At 42.3% G+C, this 17,621-nt stretch overlaps 1 protein-coding gene across 2 annotated transcripts in view; it reads left to right on the top strand.

Moving 5' to 3' along the window:
* Positions 1-12,810, top strand: part of Dennd1b (DENN domain containing 1B) — a 210,918-nt gene extending 198,108 nt beyond the window's left edge. For both annotated transcript variants that reach the window (XM_050151643.1, XM_050151642.1), the window contains 3 exons: positions 4,966-5,048; positions 6,132-6,348; positions 7,087-12,810. In XM_050151643.1, coding sequence (XP_050007600.1) covers positions 4,966-5,048; positions 6,132-6,348; positions 7,087-7,620 — 834 coding nt within the window. In that variant the 3' untranslated portion in view covers positions 7,621-12,810. The remainder of the gene's footprint in view (positions 1-4,965; positions 5,049-6,131; positions 6,349-7,086) is intronic.
* Positions 12,811-17,621: the final 4,811 nt, after the last annotated feature.

Here is a 17,621-nt window from a genome sequence, read left to right as displayed (position 1 = left end):
CACCTAAGACTGTAAGATCAAGCTGCATTTAGCCTCTTTAGCATTGCTTGCCATCTAGCGGTCACAAGGGTAACTGCAAGCTTACCAGGCTCCTTGGTTGGGGCCGGTTTACAGTCTGGGAAGCTTTCCCGAAGGTGCTAGTACAATTAGACATTCTCTTCAGACATTCAGTTCTGTGGTGTTGAGACTTAAGCCTTCTCTCTGAGATTGTGTTTTCCACGAAAGCCTTTCCTGTCTCCATCGATCTTCAGTATTTTGTCCAGTCTACCTGTAGGCTCAGCTCTAGGAGGGGAACCACTAACAGTTTCCGTTCCATACAGGCAGACTTACTTTTCCAGTATTATAACAGTTCCCCAGTCACAGCAAATAACCCTCCTCATGAGTTCTGAATTTGTGAATTTTCCCATACACTAAATGTGTACTTTACAGTTTCATGGAAGCAAAATTGTATTTACAGTTTTATATGTTCAGAATCCAGAAGTTTAAGTAAGATTTGTGATGTTCAGTTCTGAGTCTCATTTTTAATTTGTTTTTAAGCAGTAGAAGCTTTGCCTGCTTTATATTCTTTTGAAAATATTTATTTCCTGTTTTTAATTGTGTGTGTGTGTGTGCGCGCGCGCACGTGAAGGAGGCCAGAGCAGTGGTGTCCTCTAGAATGACTGGCAGTTTTGTGCTACCCAACGTGGGTCCTGGGAGCTGAGCGCTGATCCTCTGTGAGAACAGTGCTGCTCTGAACCCCTGCTCTACACCTGTCCTATGGGACACTTGGACCCTAGGAGAGACGATGTTGCCCACTTGTGTGTGGCTCTGAAATGACTAGTGAGCGCCGTGTGCAGCTGCTCTGTTCCTCATGTGGAGAAAATATTTTTCAGTGATTGTATATGTGCTGTGGAAGCAGTAAAATGCATATACTGCCTGAACTCCAAGAGCCAGTGTACAGTACCAACTTTGAATACATACTCAGAAGATATTTGAGACAGTGGTTTTCTGTTGTGCCACAGTACCTGGGACTGTGATCTGGCTTTGCTTCTTTCCTGCCTCCGTTGCCTGTGTTCTCATTTCCCACATTCCCTGCTAAAGGTATTGGGCCTCTGTATAACCCCCTGAGGCCCATATATCCTGTGGTCTTTTAGTGTGTGTGTGCCACCTAGTGAGCAAAAGCGTAACTGCAAGCTTTAATGGCCCCAGAAAGCAGCATGAGCATCAAAGCAATTTCTGAAGAAGTGATGGCACACTTTCTCACGGTTCCCCTTATTGTCCTAACGGAGGGACTTGGTGTGTGTGTGTGTGTGTGTGTGTGTGTGTGTGTGTGTGTGTGTGTTTGTCTCTTCCCAACATCTGCTTAACACCTGTGCCCTTTCAGAGCCCAGGGGAAAGGGTTCTTTTGCTCTCAGATTAGGTCAGTTCTTGTTAAGTTCTTCCATGCCGTAGATAACTTAGCAGAAGCTACTGGAGTCATACCTGTTATGCCTATCGGTGTGAGTATTAGAGTTGGTTTAGTTTGTATTTACTAGACTAACAGCCACAAGGACCCAAGCCCTGTTCTTGCTCATTGTTATGCCCCAGCATGTAACCTGATAGCTGGCACAGAAAGAGTCTTTAATCTCCATCGAGGGAGTGAGTGGGCACCGGGTGCACTGAAGAGATTGGGTCGGCCAGGTAAATACTCAACAGAACTGCACGGATGGCTTATGTCAGCCTGATACACACCAAACCCATCGGACAGGAGGGAACTTCAACTAAGGGGATGCCTCCGTGAGACCAGGCTGCAGGTGAGCCTGCAAAGCACTTGATAATTAGTGATTGATGGGAGGCCAGCCCATTGTGAGTAGTGCCATCCCTGGGCTGGTGGTCCTGGTTGCTCTTAGACAGCAGCTGAGGAACAAGCCAGTTAGCTGCACTCCTTCATGGCCTCTGTATCACCACCTGCTTCCAGGTTTTGGCCCTGCTTGAATTCCTTCCTAACTTCCTTCAGCAATGAGCAGAAACATGGACGTGTAAGCCAAATAACCCTTTCCTCCCAAGTTGCTTTGGTCATGGTATTTCATTTTAGCAATAGTAACCCTAACTAAGACAAGACCCTACCTGCTGTATGTACACAGATGCTCATTTGTTCAGGGAATGGCATCAGCATGCTCCAAAGGATAGACCAATATTAAAAGGTAAAATCATGGCATATTTTATTGAACTAATTAAGTGTTCTAGTTTGTTGCAGTTGCTATGATAAACCAAAAGCAAGTTGCGGAGCCAAGGGTTTATTTCCACTTACAGGTAACAGTCTGTAATGGGGGAAGCCAAGGCAGGAGCTCGGAGCATAATTCCAAAGGAATGCTGCCTCCTGGCTGTTCCCAGGCAGACATTCAGTTGTAACAGACTTTCCTTTGGGCCATCAGTCAACTCCCAAATCATGACAGAGACATCTTATTAGTTCTGAATGCTCAGCTTTATCTTAAGCTTGTCCCACCAGCTCTTATAACTTAACTGTTTCTCTTCATCTGTATTTGCCTTGGGGCTTTTTACCTTTCTTTTCATTCTGTATGTCCTACTCTGTGTCTGTGTTGTTACTGGTCCCATTTGGGATGATGTATGTGACTTGGACAAATTATCAAACGTCTCTGGGCATACTTTCAGGTTTATTGTTACACATTTCCACATCACAGGTCCCGAGTGCTTATTCTATGTGTGTTCTATTGGTGCCACCTTTTAGGAGCAGGTGGGCTCAGTTATAGAGGAGATTAAACAGGAAGACAGGAAGTTCCTTCTCTAAATGGGTAAATGGGTGACGGAGGCCTCCAAATTCCTGGTTACCATTCACCACCGGAGGATGCTGAATGATTTTGAGTACCGTGGCATCAGTTTCCGGCATTCGGATGCCATGGTCCTCTTGGAGAATCCAAAGTTCTTTTCTCAGATCATGTCAGAAAAGACATGGGCCAGCTTCAAAGAGTCTACAGGAAAATAGTTTAAAAATCCTGAAGTTTATATTTGAAACATTTCAGACGTGTAATAATAAGGAGAACATTTTAGAAATCCTCAGATATCCTTCTTATAGCTTTAACAGTAATGAGCTCAAGGCCAGTCACCCTGTACCAGATTATTCTCAAGGAAAACCTCAACAGTGTGTCTTTTAACCTGTGACTGTCTTAAGATGTGTATCTTGAAGGCAAGGACTTTTTAAGTCAAAATTCAAAGATGGGCTATTTTGAATACCAGTAATAACTATGGTGGGTTGAAATGTACCAAATATTTACAAGCCATGACATTATTTAAAATAACCTTATGTTGTCATCCCTTTAGAGACCTCTGGGGCAGTGGCTCACTACTCTGCAAATAAAAGAGCAGATTTGGAACTTTTTCTGCTGTGTGTGTGTGTGTGTGTGTGTGTGTGTGTGTCTAAGTTGCATGTTGGTATAGTGCTAAATAGTAAAGCTCTTCATACATAACAAATAAAACAGGAATATTCCATAAAATAGTAATCATACACCCCCTGTTGAGAAGTGGCCCTGCCAGTGGTTCTGATAGGTGATGGAACATCAGCTGGACACTTGGGGAGGGAGCTGAAATGAGTGGACAGGCCAGCCACACAAAAGGCGTGTCTTAGCGCTATCACAATTAGACATCACATGTCTACCAATGTGCACTATGAAAATACACCTCACCACCATGGCTTATGCTTGCCAGAGAAAAATACCAGTTAGCCAGAAACGGAATCTAAGACGCCACATGAAATGCCAGATTCCAGGAAATGAGCTGAAATAGCATGTTCTAAGACATAGCTGACAGAAAGGAAAGTGGGGGAAATAGCCCTCCAGGAGACTAGAGGCATGACAACCACAACCAACACCATCTTTTGTGATTCTGACCCATGAAATAAAATACGGATATGGTTTGTATGATGTAAAAGATTGAAGAATACTTGTAAGTATGTAGATGCCACAATTTTTAGTTGTGTTTAAAAGAAATCTTTGATCTAGAAAGGTGGTCCAGCAGGTAAAAAACACTTTATACTTTTATGGAGGGTTCTGGTTCGGATCCCCACAACGTCATGGTGGCTTCCAACAGTTCTTAACTCCAGTTCCCAGGGATCTGACACCTTCTTGTGACTTCTACAGGCACCAGGCATGCAGTGGTGCATATACACACAGAGAAACACTCATACACATAAGATAAACTAAATCTGTAAAAACAAATATTTGTTAAAAACACATAGCTAGGACTGGCAAGACAGCTCAGGAGGGAAAGGTGCTTGCTGCCAAGCCTGAGGATCTGAGTTCTGTTCTAAGACCTCTATGGTAGAAGGACAGAACCAGCTCCCACAGATGGCTTTCGATTCCCACATGCTTACTATGGTATGTACATGCATACAAATAAGTCAGCCAATCAGCAGAAACATCTTCCATTTTAGAGCATCTAATAAATGCCTAGCACAGTGCTGCTCTGAAGACCTTGTTCCTCAGAGTGGGCTCTTCAGACCCCACACTGCAGTCACCTAAGCACTTGTCACACTCCAGAACCACTGACGAACCAGAGCCTACATTTTTGTGACATTATAAACCACCTGGAGTTAGAATTGAAAGCACTCTCTAAAACACTTAGGACTTGTGGGGGATGTGGTAGGGTAATAAAATTGGCTAATCTTGGTAGTTCTTAAAATTACGTGATAGTTACCATGTGGATTTATGACTGATACTAAATCAGACATGCTGGTATCAGAAACTGTGACTGTCCGTGTGTATCTATTTCTAGTTATTACTTGATAAGGGTTGAGATTTTTTTAAAAAAAAAATAAGACTGTGCCTCCATTTCTCCTTCTTCTAATTTGTCATGTTAGTGAATGACATTCAAGAGCTTTGAAAGTATATTTCTTTTGTAAGTATTTCTTATAAAATCACACTGTCCTTTTAAATTATTAGGGAGACGTATTTTAAATCACTAACTCAATTTGTTGTCAATTTTTCCCTCCAGGCACACTTGAGAAGGCCTCATAAGAGCCTCGATGGTACCCTGTTTGATGATGATGATGATGATGACATCGAGCGAGCAAGCAAGTGAGTCCAGCTCTGGGTTGTCCCGTCTAATTGCGTGGCTCACTGGCAGGAGGTTAGGTACTACTAAACTTCGGGTTTGCTCCCTCACAATGATCATCAGCAAACCGAAATGGTGCTCCTTGCAGCACTGTGAAGGGCGGGGCTTGGGAGAGGGGCAGGCAAGACAGACATGAAAGGTCCTATCCTTGGGAAGCAGAGTATTTACGGAGCTGTCCAAAGAGTGAAAAGGGTGACACAGGAGCACAAATTCTCACCCCACACTGAAAGCAACCAGGGATACAGGGACAGTGATGACAGTCATTTTGAAACAAACCGGGCAAGGGAGGGCCTAAGGTGAAGGTGACATCACAGGAGAGAAATGTGGAACTGTGTTATGTAATACGAAATAGGGAAATTATATAAACTTCAGTTTTTAGCAATTTTAGTAATAAATTGGACATTCTCCACATGAAATAAATGTGCTTTTATAAGAGTATTTATCCTTGTCTAAGACAAATAAGAAAAGGAAAACCATAGAAAATATGAAAAGCTAACTTGGAGTGTTGCAAACTTTCCAAGTGTTCAATCGAATGCTTCCAGTCAATTCCCAAAGTCCACAGGGGAGACCGATGAATAATCCAGCTTCGCGTTAATGAGCCATGACTTTGTATTTACTTGTTCTTAATGCATATACCCACGTGTTTTCAGTATTTGAAACAGATATATGCATAACTGTGGACAGATGGGCCATGGACTAATTATAATTTTTATTTCTGTTCTTTGTCCTTCCCTGTCCTCAAACCTCTCCTCACCTCTTTCCTTTTCATTTCCATTTTTATTTCCTCTTCTTTCCCCTTTTCTACTACTTCTCCCTTCTTTCCTTTTCCTATTTTCCCTCTGTAGTCCACACTAGCCTCACTCACTCTTGCAATCCTCCTGCCTCAGTCTCTAGAGTGCTGGGATTAAAAACTTGGACCTCTCCCTCCCCTTCAGTTCTGACTTTGTTGTTGTTCTGCTGAAATACTGCATGGAGGGCGAGCTGTTAGGACTCGGCCTGTGTGGGTTGTGAGTAAAGGCGACCGCTGCCCCTGTGTCTCCTTCCAGGGTGTCTTCTGAGGACGGCGAGGAAACATCTGCTTATTTCTACGAGAGTGACGACTCCATTGGAGCTCAAGTGAAAGCGCCTTATTCAGGTGAGATGGACTTGCTGGGGGAGATCCTGGACACGCTGAGCACGCACAGCTCCGATCAAGGCAAGCTGGCCGCTGCAAAGAGCCTGGACTTCTTCAGATCCATGGATGACATCGACTACAGACCTACGGTTAGTTGAGATTCACTTACAGGGTTAGATGCAAACACTCCTGCCTGTGCTGTGGTCGCAAGACCTCAGTTTATAGAAGCATTGAGCCTAGGTAGGAAGGAACACCAACTTCAAACCATGGTAAAAATTCCATCCTTATGAATTATTTCAGCTGCTAAAATTGCCATAGTATTCACTGCCCTGTGTCCACCCACTGTTCTGTGGAGCTACTAGCTGATGCTCTTTTCCAGCCAGATTCTCATCTAACTCTAGTTATCCTTGTGAAGACTTCATGTGAAATATTTTTACTTTAAACACTTTCTGGAGATTTAAAGAAAAACTATACAGGATCTGACTGTTAAGATCTTTTCCCCCCTGTTTTCTTGCTTTCAGAGCGAACAGAACAAAAGTACTGAATTAAGTTCTTTTAAAACCCGTGAGGTAGAAGTGCATGAGCAGGACCCCATTCTGACCGCAGAGAGCCTTGACTGTGCATTCTGCCCACAGTCTGAATGTGACAGGTGGCAGCTTAAACACGTAGAAACCAGTTTTTCGTGGTCCACCCACTCCCCTGTATGCCTGTTCATGGAGCTGGAAAGATTCTGTGAATCCAAATCAGAAGGTGGCCACTGCTCCCCTCTGGGCCATGCTCACACCCCTGACTGAATCCTAGGAGCCTTACTTTCAAAGCAGAAATCAAGTTACTGAAGAATCACTAATCTATTAAAAGGATTCTGAAGTTGTTATTTTCCTTTCCAGAACAAGTCCAATGCTCCCAGTGAGAATGACCTGGCCCTACTGTGTGCTTCTGGTGATCAAGGAGAGTGGAATCTCGGGCAGGATGACAGTGCCCTCCATGGCAAGCACCTCCCTCCCTCCCCCAGGAAGAGAGTTTCCTCCAGTGGGTTCACAGAGTCTCTGTTTATCCTGAAAGAGGAGAACAGTGAGAAACCCTGCTGTGCGGACAGTCTGTGTGACCCCGCTGTGGTGGAAAAGCCAGCTACTACTCCAGGCTTGGGTTTCCAGCCAGCTTCCCCAGAGGCTTCTCAAATGGGTGAAGGAGAAGCAGAGGTGAAGGAAACACTAAGTCAGGCCTCAGAGAGTCTGCTGCTGCCCAGTGTCGGGAGCCGCCAGTCCACTTTCGTTCCCTGGGAGAAAGGAGGAAAAGAGCCTGAGGGGCCTTCAGAAGGCGGTGGACTGCTCCAGGAAGTAGTGTCATTGTGTCACATGTCATGTGACTTCCAACAAGGTTTAAACATTTCAGAAGGAAATAGAAGTGAAGACCAAACTTAAGGTACCAGTAAAGGGTCAGTCATTGCCGCTTGCCTCTTGGCTTCTCCGGAGACATGTGGAATTAGTTCCCTGTGATGCGTCCAGTAAACAGAATCACTCATAGGAATGAAAACTCTTACTACTGTTTAATTGTTTTCCTTTGGAATGTTTCCCCATCTGTTCATCTCATGGAGCGTAAAATGAATTCTACTGTGCTGTTAAATCAGGTACTAATTTGTATATAGCCTGAACGTGTGTTTTGGACATAAGCTTTCCCAGTATTTGGTGCTTAATGCCATTCATTTTATTTAAACCAAGTGTGCGTATGTAACCCACACATATGACCAGTAGTTACTGTACTAGTTTGGTTGAGCATGAACTGATCGAGATGTCAAAACCGATAAAAAGGAAATAGCCTGAAACTGTTAAAACTTTTAACCCACTAATTGCCTTAATCTTCCAGTTATGCTAAACATACAGATCACGTGTGCAGATCTTGAAAGAGCAGTTATCTTGTCTTTCAGAGCAATAATGCCTTTTTCTATCGTAGAATTAAGCTCACCATTCTTTTCAAGTTTAAATGCTCTCTAGTGGAACTAACTTGCTTTTATAAAGACACTGCAGCCACGTTTTCCGAACAATGTAAATTGTATTTTACCTTCCACTCAGTGAAACCCATGAAGTGCTGAGTTACAATGTGAAGTTGAAGTCTCTGTTTACAGAGAAGCCCCTCAGACAGTGCCCGGTCCCTGTGTGCCGTGCTGACTGTGGTCCGCCTCAAGAAAGCCAGATGCCCTGCGGAGTCCAGATAAGCAGTTGTCCCTGTTCTCGCATCTGCGTCCCCATGAAGATGCCCATAGCCTTATCTGTGTTGGCTTTTTTAAATAATCAACTTTATTTTTAAAATGTTCTAGATTTATAGAAATCAGCCAAGGTGGTACGAAGTTCCCATCTCCCTGGACCCGGTCTCTGCTATTGTTAGCATCTTAGGCTAGTGTGCCACGTTTGCCACAGTGTTGGTGTCCTACATGGTAGAGCTCTGGCTGTTCCCTGACGTCCCCTTTCTGTCCTACCCCCTCAGAGTTCGAGATGACATTATCGTGTCTGCTGGGGCTCCTCTTCCTGCTGGCTCTTAATTTTTTTTTTTTTTTTGGTTTTGATGACCTTGAAAATGTCAGAAATACAGGTCAGATGTGTTGCCCAGTGGCCAGCTCCTAGAATTCGTCTGCTATTTTTCTCATTTTTACACTAGGATTGTAGTTGGAAGAAGAGGCTCAGAGAAGTAAAGTGCCATTTCCACAGTGTCTTACATAGTGTGTACTGTGAGCCTGTTCCATGCAGTGCTGACTTTGAACACCTGCTGGGTTTCTGCACTGTAAACTTGTCCGTCGTCCCCCCCCCCCCCCCCCCCCCCCCCCCCCCCCCGCACCTTCTGTTCTGTTGCAGGCAGGAGGAAGGGAGGAAGGGCAGGCACAAAGGAATTGTTTAGGGCAGAAGAGTTGCCTTCCTCACTTTGGAGCACATCTGAAAACATACACAGATTTCTCACACCAGACTGATGGTGTGGGCTAGCTTGTTTGTACCCTCCCTGCCTGTGTTCTGTATATCCCCAAACACGACGGTTGCTTTTCAAAATTTGTCTGTTTTTAGATTAAAAAAAAAAAAAAACTGTTGCAAAACCACTTAACCTCAACAAGGCCATACTCTAAAGTATTTACTTAAGGAATATAATTTCAACTAAAATTTTAGGAGATTTGTTAACATTGTGCATATTTATACAGGTCTTCTAAAAAAAAGAACTGTATTCCAAAATATATGTAATATATGTAGGTAGTTTTCCTTGTGGTAACTGTTCACTCATCTGTGGTGAGATGAGCTTGTCCTTATGAGATAGGCTCTGAATAGAGAGTGTGTGTGCTCCTCAGTTTACACAGTCATGCGGCTCGAGGCTGTCAGATTTTGCCTGTGTATGTCCTTCATTAATCCCGGTTTACGGAAATAAGAGAGGCACCACACTGTCACAAGGGCTGTTTTTAGTAAGAAGAGGAGGAGTTAGAGTGGTGATTCCACTCCTGGGCAAGCATTCCTACATAATCCCTGAACAGAATGCACAACCTTTAACATGAATTGGGAATGAGGTCTCTTTTTCTGCTTCAGAATGCATCGTCTAAAAGGTGACAGAGAACACTGGCTTCCGGTCCATGTCCCTGATAAACCCATGGCCACAGATTCCCGATTCTCTGCTTTGAGTCAGCTCGTGAGATGGTCCGCTATAACACTAGGCTATTTGAAAACATTTAGCCACTCGCAAATAGCGCCTTAAGACCCTTTAAAGCGATCTGTGCCTTACTCTAGCAATCAAAGCAGTGACTCATGTTAAAGAGAAGAAACAAAATCGTACACATTGTTCTTTAAAAAGTCCACATGTTGGTGCTTCACACCATTAGAACCTCAAGGATTTGATGTCAGCTTTTAATCGCAGCTCCCCAGTGTTATTTATGGTGGGTGCATAAGAAGTAAGGGGCAATAGACTGAGTTCTGAAAAAAGCAAAAGTAGTGTTTTCTGCTGGGCAGTGTTGGCATACACCTTTAATCCTGGCACTTGAGAGCCCGAGGCAGGTGGATCTCTGTGAGTTTGGGGCCAGCCTTGTCTACAGAGTGAGTTCCAGGACGGGCTCCAAAGTTACACAGGGAAACTCTGTCTCAAAAAAACCAAACCAAAAAAAAAAAAAAAAAAAAAAAAAAAGGTAGTATATTTTGTTATACCCAAAGCAAACCAAGTATTTTAAGTTCCCTGCTATTCAAAGTCAACCTTTCTGCCTGCGCTGTCATTTTAAATGCTGAGCACCAACCAGCTGGAGCTCCCCAATAGACTTTTCAAAGCTGCTTTTCATCTACAAGAGACTTGGATAACTCACTGCGCCAGCTTCAGTGTCTTGGATTTATATGCCTCTGAACCAAGCCACAAGTTGTCCTTAGTGTTACTTAGGCTTTGCACCCAGGTAGTTCAGGGGGCTAAAGGTAGAAGGAGAAACTTAGGAGCTGCAGCTGGTTAAAATGCAGATGCTCTGAGTGGCATACATTGGTGATTACCTAATTTAGCTTATCTTACACAGATTGTGGCATGATTATTTTTCATATTCAAAATTAATAGCTCCTTCATTAAGAAAATATTTATTGACTTTTTGTGCCAGTCAGGAGGAAGGTATACTATCTAAGGATATCGGGGTATGGGAAAAAACAATTACCCTGGGCAATTGATGAAAAGGGAAAGGAACTGCAGATGTTAAAATAATAATAATAGTGACTTTAATAATAATAGACTAGAGTGAGGTGTACTTGCTTAGATGGTCCTAGCTCAAGGGCTGATGCCGAGGACGCCTTCAGGAACAGCTGCTCTATTTAAAGTGTGCTCTAAGTACAGAGTCAATAACTTTCCTGGTAACTGCATGAGTTACTGGAACGCTGCTAAGATCCCACTTTTAAAGGACAGATTTGGAGACACTGCAAGGCCATCCACATGACATGGTGTCCCCCTTTGCAGGATGGGTGGTCACTTCCCCAGTTCAGCAATAACTTAAGGTATATATAGACTGGGACCCGGTCATGTTGATGGGAGTCCAGTTTTTACATTAAAAAGAGAAACCTTGGTAACAGCATTTTCTAGAAACAGCCCTGTTCATTTTAGTTGAAGCCGCAAGTGACAGTGTGGTTGAGATCTTATGCTGCTGTCTAAAGGTGTGTGACCCAGGAATACCCACCAAGTGGTTGGTAAGCAAAGGAAGACTTTGGTCAGCCACAGACAGCTGTGAGCATGCTTGGAATCAACAGCCATTCAACCTCCCCTCAGAGTTCCAGGACAGGTTCATCGCTTTCGTGAGTAAATTTTCTCATGAGAACTCCACTCTTTGGTGTCAGCGATTCTTGAATCTGAGACGATATTTGAAAATTAGGCATGTAAAATGAACCCCTAAATGTAGCCACTCCCCGAGCATGTAGGTAGTCGTTTTTAGAAACCCAGTTCCCCGTAAGCATCTTTCCCAGGTCCAGCCCAGAGTCCCATCACTGTCTGTTTCTTAAAGCTTCAAGGACTAGAAAGGCTTTGCAGCAGCCAGTTTGTGTTATGATTTAATTAAGAAATAGGGAATTGTGTATATTGAGACAGAAACATTTTATTTTGAAATATAGGATTTTGTGCAATATTTTTCTTGCATAATTTAGTTCATATGAATATGCACATCTGCTTTTCTGGCAGGTGCCTTAAGGTCATATCTTTCAGTATTTGCCTAAAACTGTATGTAGCAATGTTCTGTGTGATTGCAGAAAAAAATCACTTTTTCTATTGTTAGCTGAAGTGTTTTTGTTTATTTAAAATAATTGTGGGGATTGCATTATTGTATCATAACTAACTTCCTCAGCCACAATAAATATGCAATAAGGAAATCATGTACCTTTGATTAGTATTGACAATACTGTTACTTTAACAGAACTGTTGTGGTACAAAGTGCTGATTCTCTGTGTACACATTTAACTCCGCTTTGCACCACATGAATCTAAACGGCATATTTATGTGATAACCACGTATGTAGATTCTGACATCCTTTGTGATGAGTCTTTGTTGAGGCTTATAAAGGGCATTGTCAATACTTTTTGACTGTAAATTAATTTTTTTGTATGATGTACAGTTTGTTTAGCCTGAGAGCTCTATAGATTTCTACTTTTATTATACTTGAATGAGGCAGAAAGCACTGTGGGAAATTTGTAACTCTGGATGCAATATGCAGATATACCAAAAATAAAACAAGGTACCGAACAGCAACACTGACGGAATGCTTTATAATCCCGGAGTCAGTGTTTCTCAAGATGCATTGTAGTTAAATGAAGTAATTGAAGATATGCACTCTTTTATCCACACGGTATAGTCACAAATGATTACCTCTCGGATGTGTCAAAGCTGTAAGTCCTTTATAACTTCTCTTTCAGTCCTTAGATGAGGACCATCCATGATCCCACCTCTGAGTACATGATGTTTAAGACAGAACAAATTCAACTACATTGTGCGTATTGGATGCATTGCCTGTGGTAAATCACTATGTTTTAGACAGAGTAGCTTTCATAGATAATTTTGAGAATTCTTTAATAATCATATACCAAAAATTAACAGCTTAAAATCAGTTATAACTTAACTGTGCCTAAAACAACAAATACATGGAACCTTTGGACATGAAGGCCACACACATGGAGGATTCCAAATTGAATGTTTCCAAAGTTTGTGTTTAATGCTTTAGCTGAAGAGTTGTTGGCTCAACATGTAACCAATATGACAAAAAGAAACAAAACACTGAGCATTGAGGTATACTTCATTGCTCTTTTGTCCTTGAGGCTACAGGAGATCATCTCTAAACTTGAGTACTATTGGGAAGATGTTCTGTATAAAAGTATTGCTTTGGGAATGTTTTTTAAATATGCAAAATTAAATGTCGAATGAACTCTGCATTGCCATAAAGTACCCAACAATGTAGCTGAAAATAAAATTGGTCACAATCAAACACTGTGTGGTGGTGATGACTCTTCCACTTGCTAGGCGTCCTCCATACTGTTAAAGGAGAGTGGCTTTGTGGACCCAGCCATCTCCGTCTCCAATCTTTAAGTGCTGCAGTGTAAATCTTTGTGATTGTCCTGTGCGAGTGGTACCTGTTCTGATTGAACCATTTATTAGTTCTTGTTGCCGCAGCAGGATGACTGATGTAATAACGTGGATGGATGAGATGAACGGTTACTTTAGCTCATGGGTTCGGGGATCGCAGTGTGTAGTCCTCAGCTTTGTGGGATCTTGATCTTTGATAAGGCAGAAGGTCATGATGGTGGGAGCAGAATGGCGGGAGCTGGTCACCCCGGGGCAAAGAGCACAGCATAGTAGTGGTAGGAAGGAACCAGTGCAGGATGTGACCCCAAAGGATGCACCTCCACTTTGCATAGTTTCTCTGTTTCCCAGTAATTTATTCAAACTTTGAGTGGAAGGGATTATATCAGAGTGGTTAAGACTGATGATTGGTGGAAATGCTCTCACAGGCACACTTTATATGCCTTGCAAGCCTGGGCCTTTCTCACCAGGTTAGAAACAGGAGGATCCTTGCAGGCTTTAAAGGCCCTCAGGCCACCATGTCCTCAGGGCAGGGGGACCGAGTTCTGTTGACTTGCACAAGTTCAAGATCCAAGGACAGAGATGAGATAGAAACACACAAGAGCAGAGCTCTGGGAACCAGAAGATGAACTTCTCATCTGAGAGCTGTGATGGGTCTACCAACAGAGCAGAGGTGGAATTTGTGTGAATATAAGTATATATCACAATTTAGGCTCAGAATTTCTAGAAACAATAGGTAGAACTTCTCTTGTTTCAACAAGAAAAGCAAAGTTCTGAGAGGAAAGGGACATAACTTGCAAGCCTGGAGCTCTTCCGGCTGCTAGAGACTTTGATGCTAACCCTGGCTACCTTGACAAGCTGAGTCTCGGTACTTAATTGTGTCTTCACATGGAAGATGGCTATGTAGTCTATATAGGTCTTCACTGTCATTGTATAGAAATGGAAGTACTCTAAAAGTATTTTATAATGGGCTTGAGAAGGTCAAAGCCCAATGATCACGTGAACTACAGGCTATTAAAAGTGTGTGCATGAAGCATGAGGCATTGGTATCATAAAAACACTATAGTATAGCATGCAAGGCAAAACTAGAACATCTCAGTCTTACCATTGATTTGGGCCTATTTGTTCTGAAGCTTTATTTCTCCACTTAGTACAGGAGTGCCTGTTCTTATAATTGTTTAATATTTACTAGAACCATATATGGTTGGCTATTGATAAGTGATTTGGGGCCTTAAAAATATTCCTGAGTATCCATTTACGTTTGAATTTCCGGTCATTTGGAATATCCAAGTATAAAATATAACTGTAAAATCATAGATTTTTAAGAACTCAGTAACTCCCAAACCTTTCCCCACAGTATTACTAGGAGACCTTAAAATAAACCAAAGGACAAATGACTCTGCAATGTCTGAAGTAGAGGCTATAGGTGGTGTCCTATAGTGATGTCGTGATTAAGGCACAAATATATCAACAACATCCTTGAAGTGCTATAGCACTAAGTAACCAAGCTTGGCCGTGAACCCCACTGTGTGGTTTCAGCCCTGTGATGGTCAGTGCTGTCAATTTGCAAAACACAGATTCTTTTGGGAGAGGGTTCTCTGGGCATATAATGATTACAGATGGGAAGACCCCCCCCCCACGTGCGCTAAGGGGTGGGGCACCATTCCATAGAAGATCTTGGGCTGCAGGCAAGTCAAGAAAGCCAAATGAGCATTAATCTGCATGTATTCATTGCTGTTTTTCTTCTGACTCTGGACATTATGTGACCAGATCACTTATGTTCCTGCTGCCAAGAGTTCCCTGCCGCGACGGAGCTGTGAGTTGAAACAAGCCACAGGAAACAAAATCGCATTTCAGTGTTAGACAGAACACAGGATCCTGTTTCTAGGACCTTCCTGCACAGCTTGCTTCCTGTCTCAACACTCCCTCTTCAGTGTTGGACAACCCTGTCATGACAGAAACTATGCACATTTAAAAAATGAATTTCCACATATATATTTGAAAACGGTATTGTTTGGCTTTCTGGTGGTTTTCCTTTTCTCACACTCCCCGGCTCAGTGACTAATCCTACCTTAATCTGGTGTGTGTGTGTGTGTGTGTGTGTGTGTGTGTGTGTGTGTGTGTGTGTGTGAGAGAGAGAGAGAGACAGAGAGAGAGAGACAGAGAGAGAGAGAGACAGACAGAGAGAGACAGAGAGAGACAGAGAGAGAGAGAGAGAGAGAGAGAGAGAGAGAGAGAGAGAGAGAGAGAGAGAGAGAGAGAGAGAGAGGAGAGCGCTTTTACCCTTTCCCCAAAAGCTTGGTTTTACTTGCATGTGTTGAAGAATGGAAGAGGGAGCCCTTCCTAGAATATGTGGGATACCTGCTGGAGCAAGTTTACAGACATCATTTTGAAGGAGAGCAAAAGTCTGATTTGTAAGTTGCATAATACGGAGCTGGTTATTGCCATGTACAGCTGTCAAGAACATTTGAGCATTCCTTTCAGAATACCCACAGATGTTATCTATCATGTGATTTTTTTTATGTTCAAGCAACAGCTCTCGCAAGCCTCTACTCTTCTGATTTGTTATTTTATAGTCATATTTCCTTTAACTATGGAGAGTGTTTCTTATCTATGGTAGTATGAAGTACCACCATTTAAACATGGTGATTTTCAATTATATTTAATAACTAGTTTTCAGTTTTAGGACTTTTGAAATATTTGAAATGTTAACTTTGAAATATTTAAATACGGTAATAGTATTCACTTCATGTTGCAGCCCTTCCCCCCAAACACAATACTTAAAATATATTTAAATAAAAGACAAGTTAAGCTCCCTGAGACTTGGTAAATATCCAAATTGTATGCAACCATTAGGCAATTCCCAGCATTGGAAACAGATGTTATAGCTGTCCTTTCTCTGCAAGCTTCCCTTAGAAACGATGTGCTTGTTAACAGACCGTCAGAAAAGCATTTGAAATTCCAAGCCAATGACAACTGAAACTTGAAATTGTTGTGTTTTTAAATTCCTTACTAAAAAATATTCAAAAGCTATTGTTTAAAAAACAACAAAAAATGCTGTTAAGATTGATGACCTTATACATACTGCAAAGACTCATTCACGAAAGCTGGAACGCTGGGCATGGGTGTGTGGGGATTGTTTTTAGATGTCCATTGTGAATTTGTTGGCATATGATGTGAGGCAGGACTCTGGATGCTTTGGTGAGAATATTCTGGAAGGGTTTAAGTTTGCCCGGGACCACTGATTTGTTCTCACTCTCCTTTAGCTTTTTAAGAATGTCACATATTTTTTTTTTCTTTTGGTCTTTTTTGAGACAGTTTCTCAAACTTGTGATCCTCCTACCTCAACCTCCTGAATGCTGGGCTTACAGGTATGCATCGCCACCCCAGGCTCACTCGACTTTTAGCAAAGCTACTAGGTGTGCAGTAGTTTCTCAAATTTGTGCTGCTGCTGACCTAGGATATCTTGCGGCCAGATCACTGGCTTAGGAAGCAGGCTTTGTACCAGGGTGAGGACTACTTTGCTCCTCCAGTAGCGTGCAGAGTCCTCTCTACAACAGTGGTTCTCATCCTTCCTAATGCTGCAACCCTTTAATTCAGTTCCTCACATTGTGGTGACTCCCAACCATAACATTATTTTTGTTGCTATTTCATAATTGTATTTCGCTAGTACATATCGTAGTGTAAATATCTGTTATGCGTGTTATCCGATATGCAGCCCTTGAGAAAAGATCATTCAACCTCAAAAGAATCTCCCTACCTAGGTTGAGAACCTCTGTTCTTCGGGCTTGGCCTTGGTTTGCCTTGAAGGCCTAATGGTCTTCTCTTATTCTTTATAATGATGATTTGAATTCTTTTTTTTTCTGGTTTCTTGGTCAGTCGGTGTGGCTAGGGTTTCTCAATGCTTTTAATTTTTGAATCATCTAGTTGGACACCAGTGTGATATCTGTATGTTCCTCACTTAAGGGCCTTACCATCAGGTTATGGAGAGTAACCAATAGCCTTAGAAATAACCTGTAACTTTTTAAAGGATCTAGGTGACCCCCTTGTCCAATGACTCAACATGTTGTAACCCATTTTTGGCACTGGAGGTTTTACTTGGAGTTATCAGATGTTTAGTTTGGGCATTGTCTCTTCCATTATATGGTGACTCCATTTCATTTCCTTTTGCGTATGTATATTCTAGAAAGCTATGGTAGTGAGCTTTCAAGTGACTATTCAAAAGATCTACAGTGTTAGCCCTCCCTCTCTGTATTCTCTCCTGTTTTACACCCACCAGCTCTCCATTTAATCCTATTCTGGTTTCTCTTTTATCTCTAGAACTCTATACTCTTACTTTCCCTTCTTTGGAAGATCCCCTCTTTGAACCTGGTTTCTT

Source organism: Alexandromys fortis, unplaced genomic scaffold (assembly GCF_014885135.2).
Source record: "Alexandromys fortis isolate MF-2015 unplaced genomic scaffold, M_Fortis_MF-2015_v1.1 scaffold_71, whole genome shotgun sequence".
Classification (NCBI taxonomy): domain Eukaryota; kingdom Metazoa; phylum Chordata; class Mammalia; order Rodentia; family Cricetidae; genus Alexandromys; species Alexandromys fortis.
This window is presented reverse-complemented; position numbering and strand designations above follow the sequence as displayed.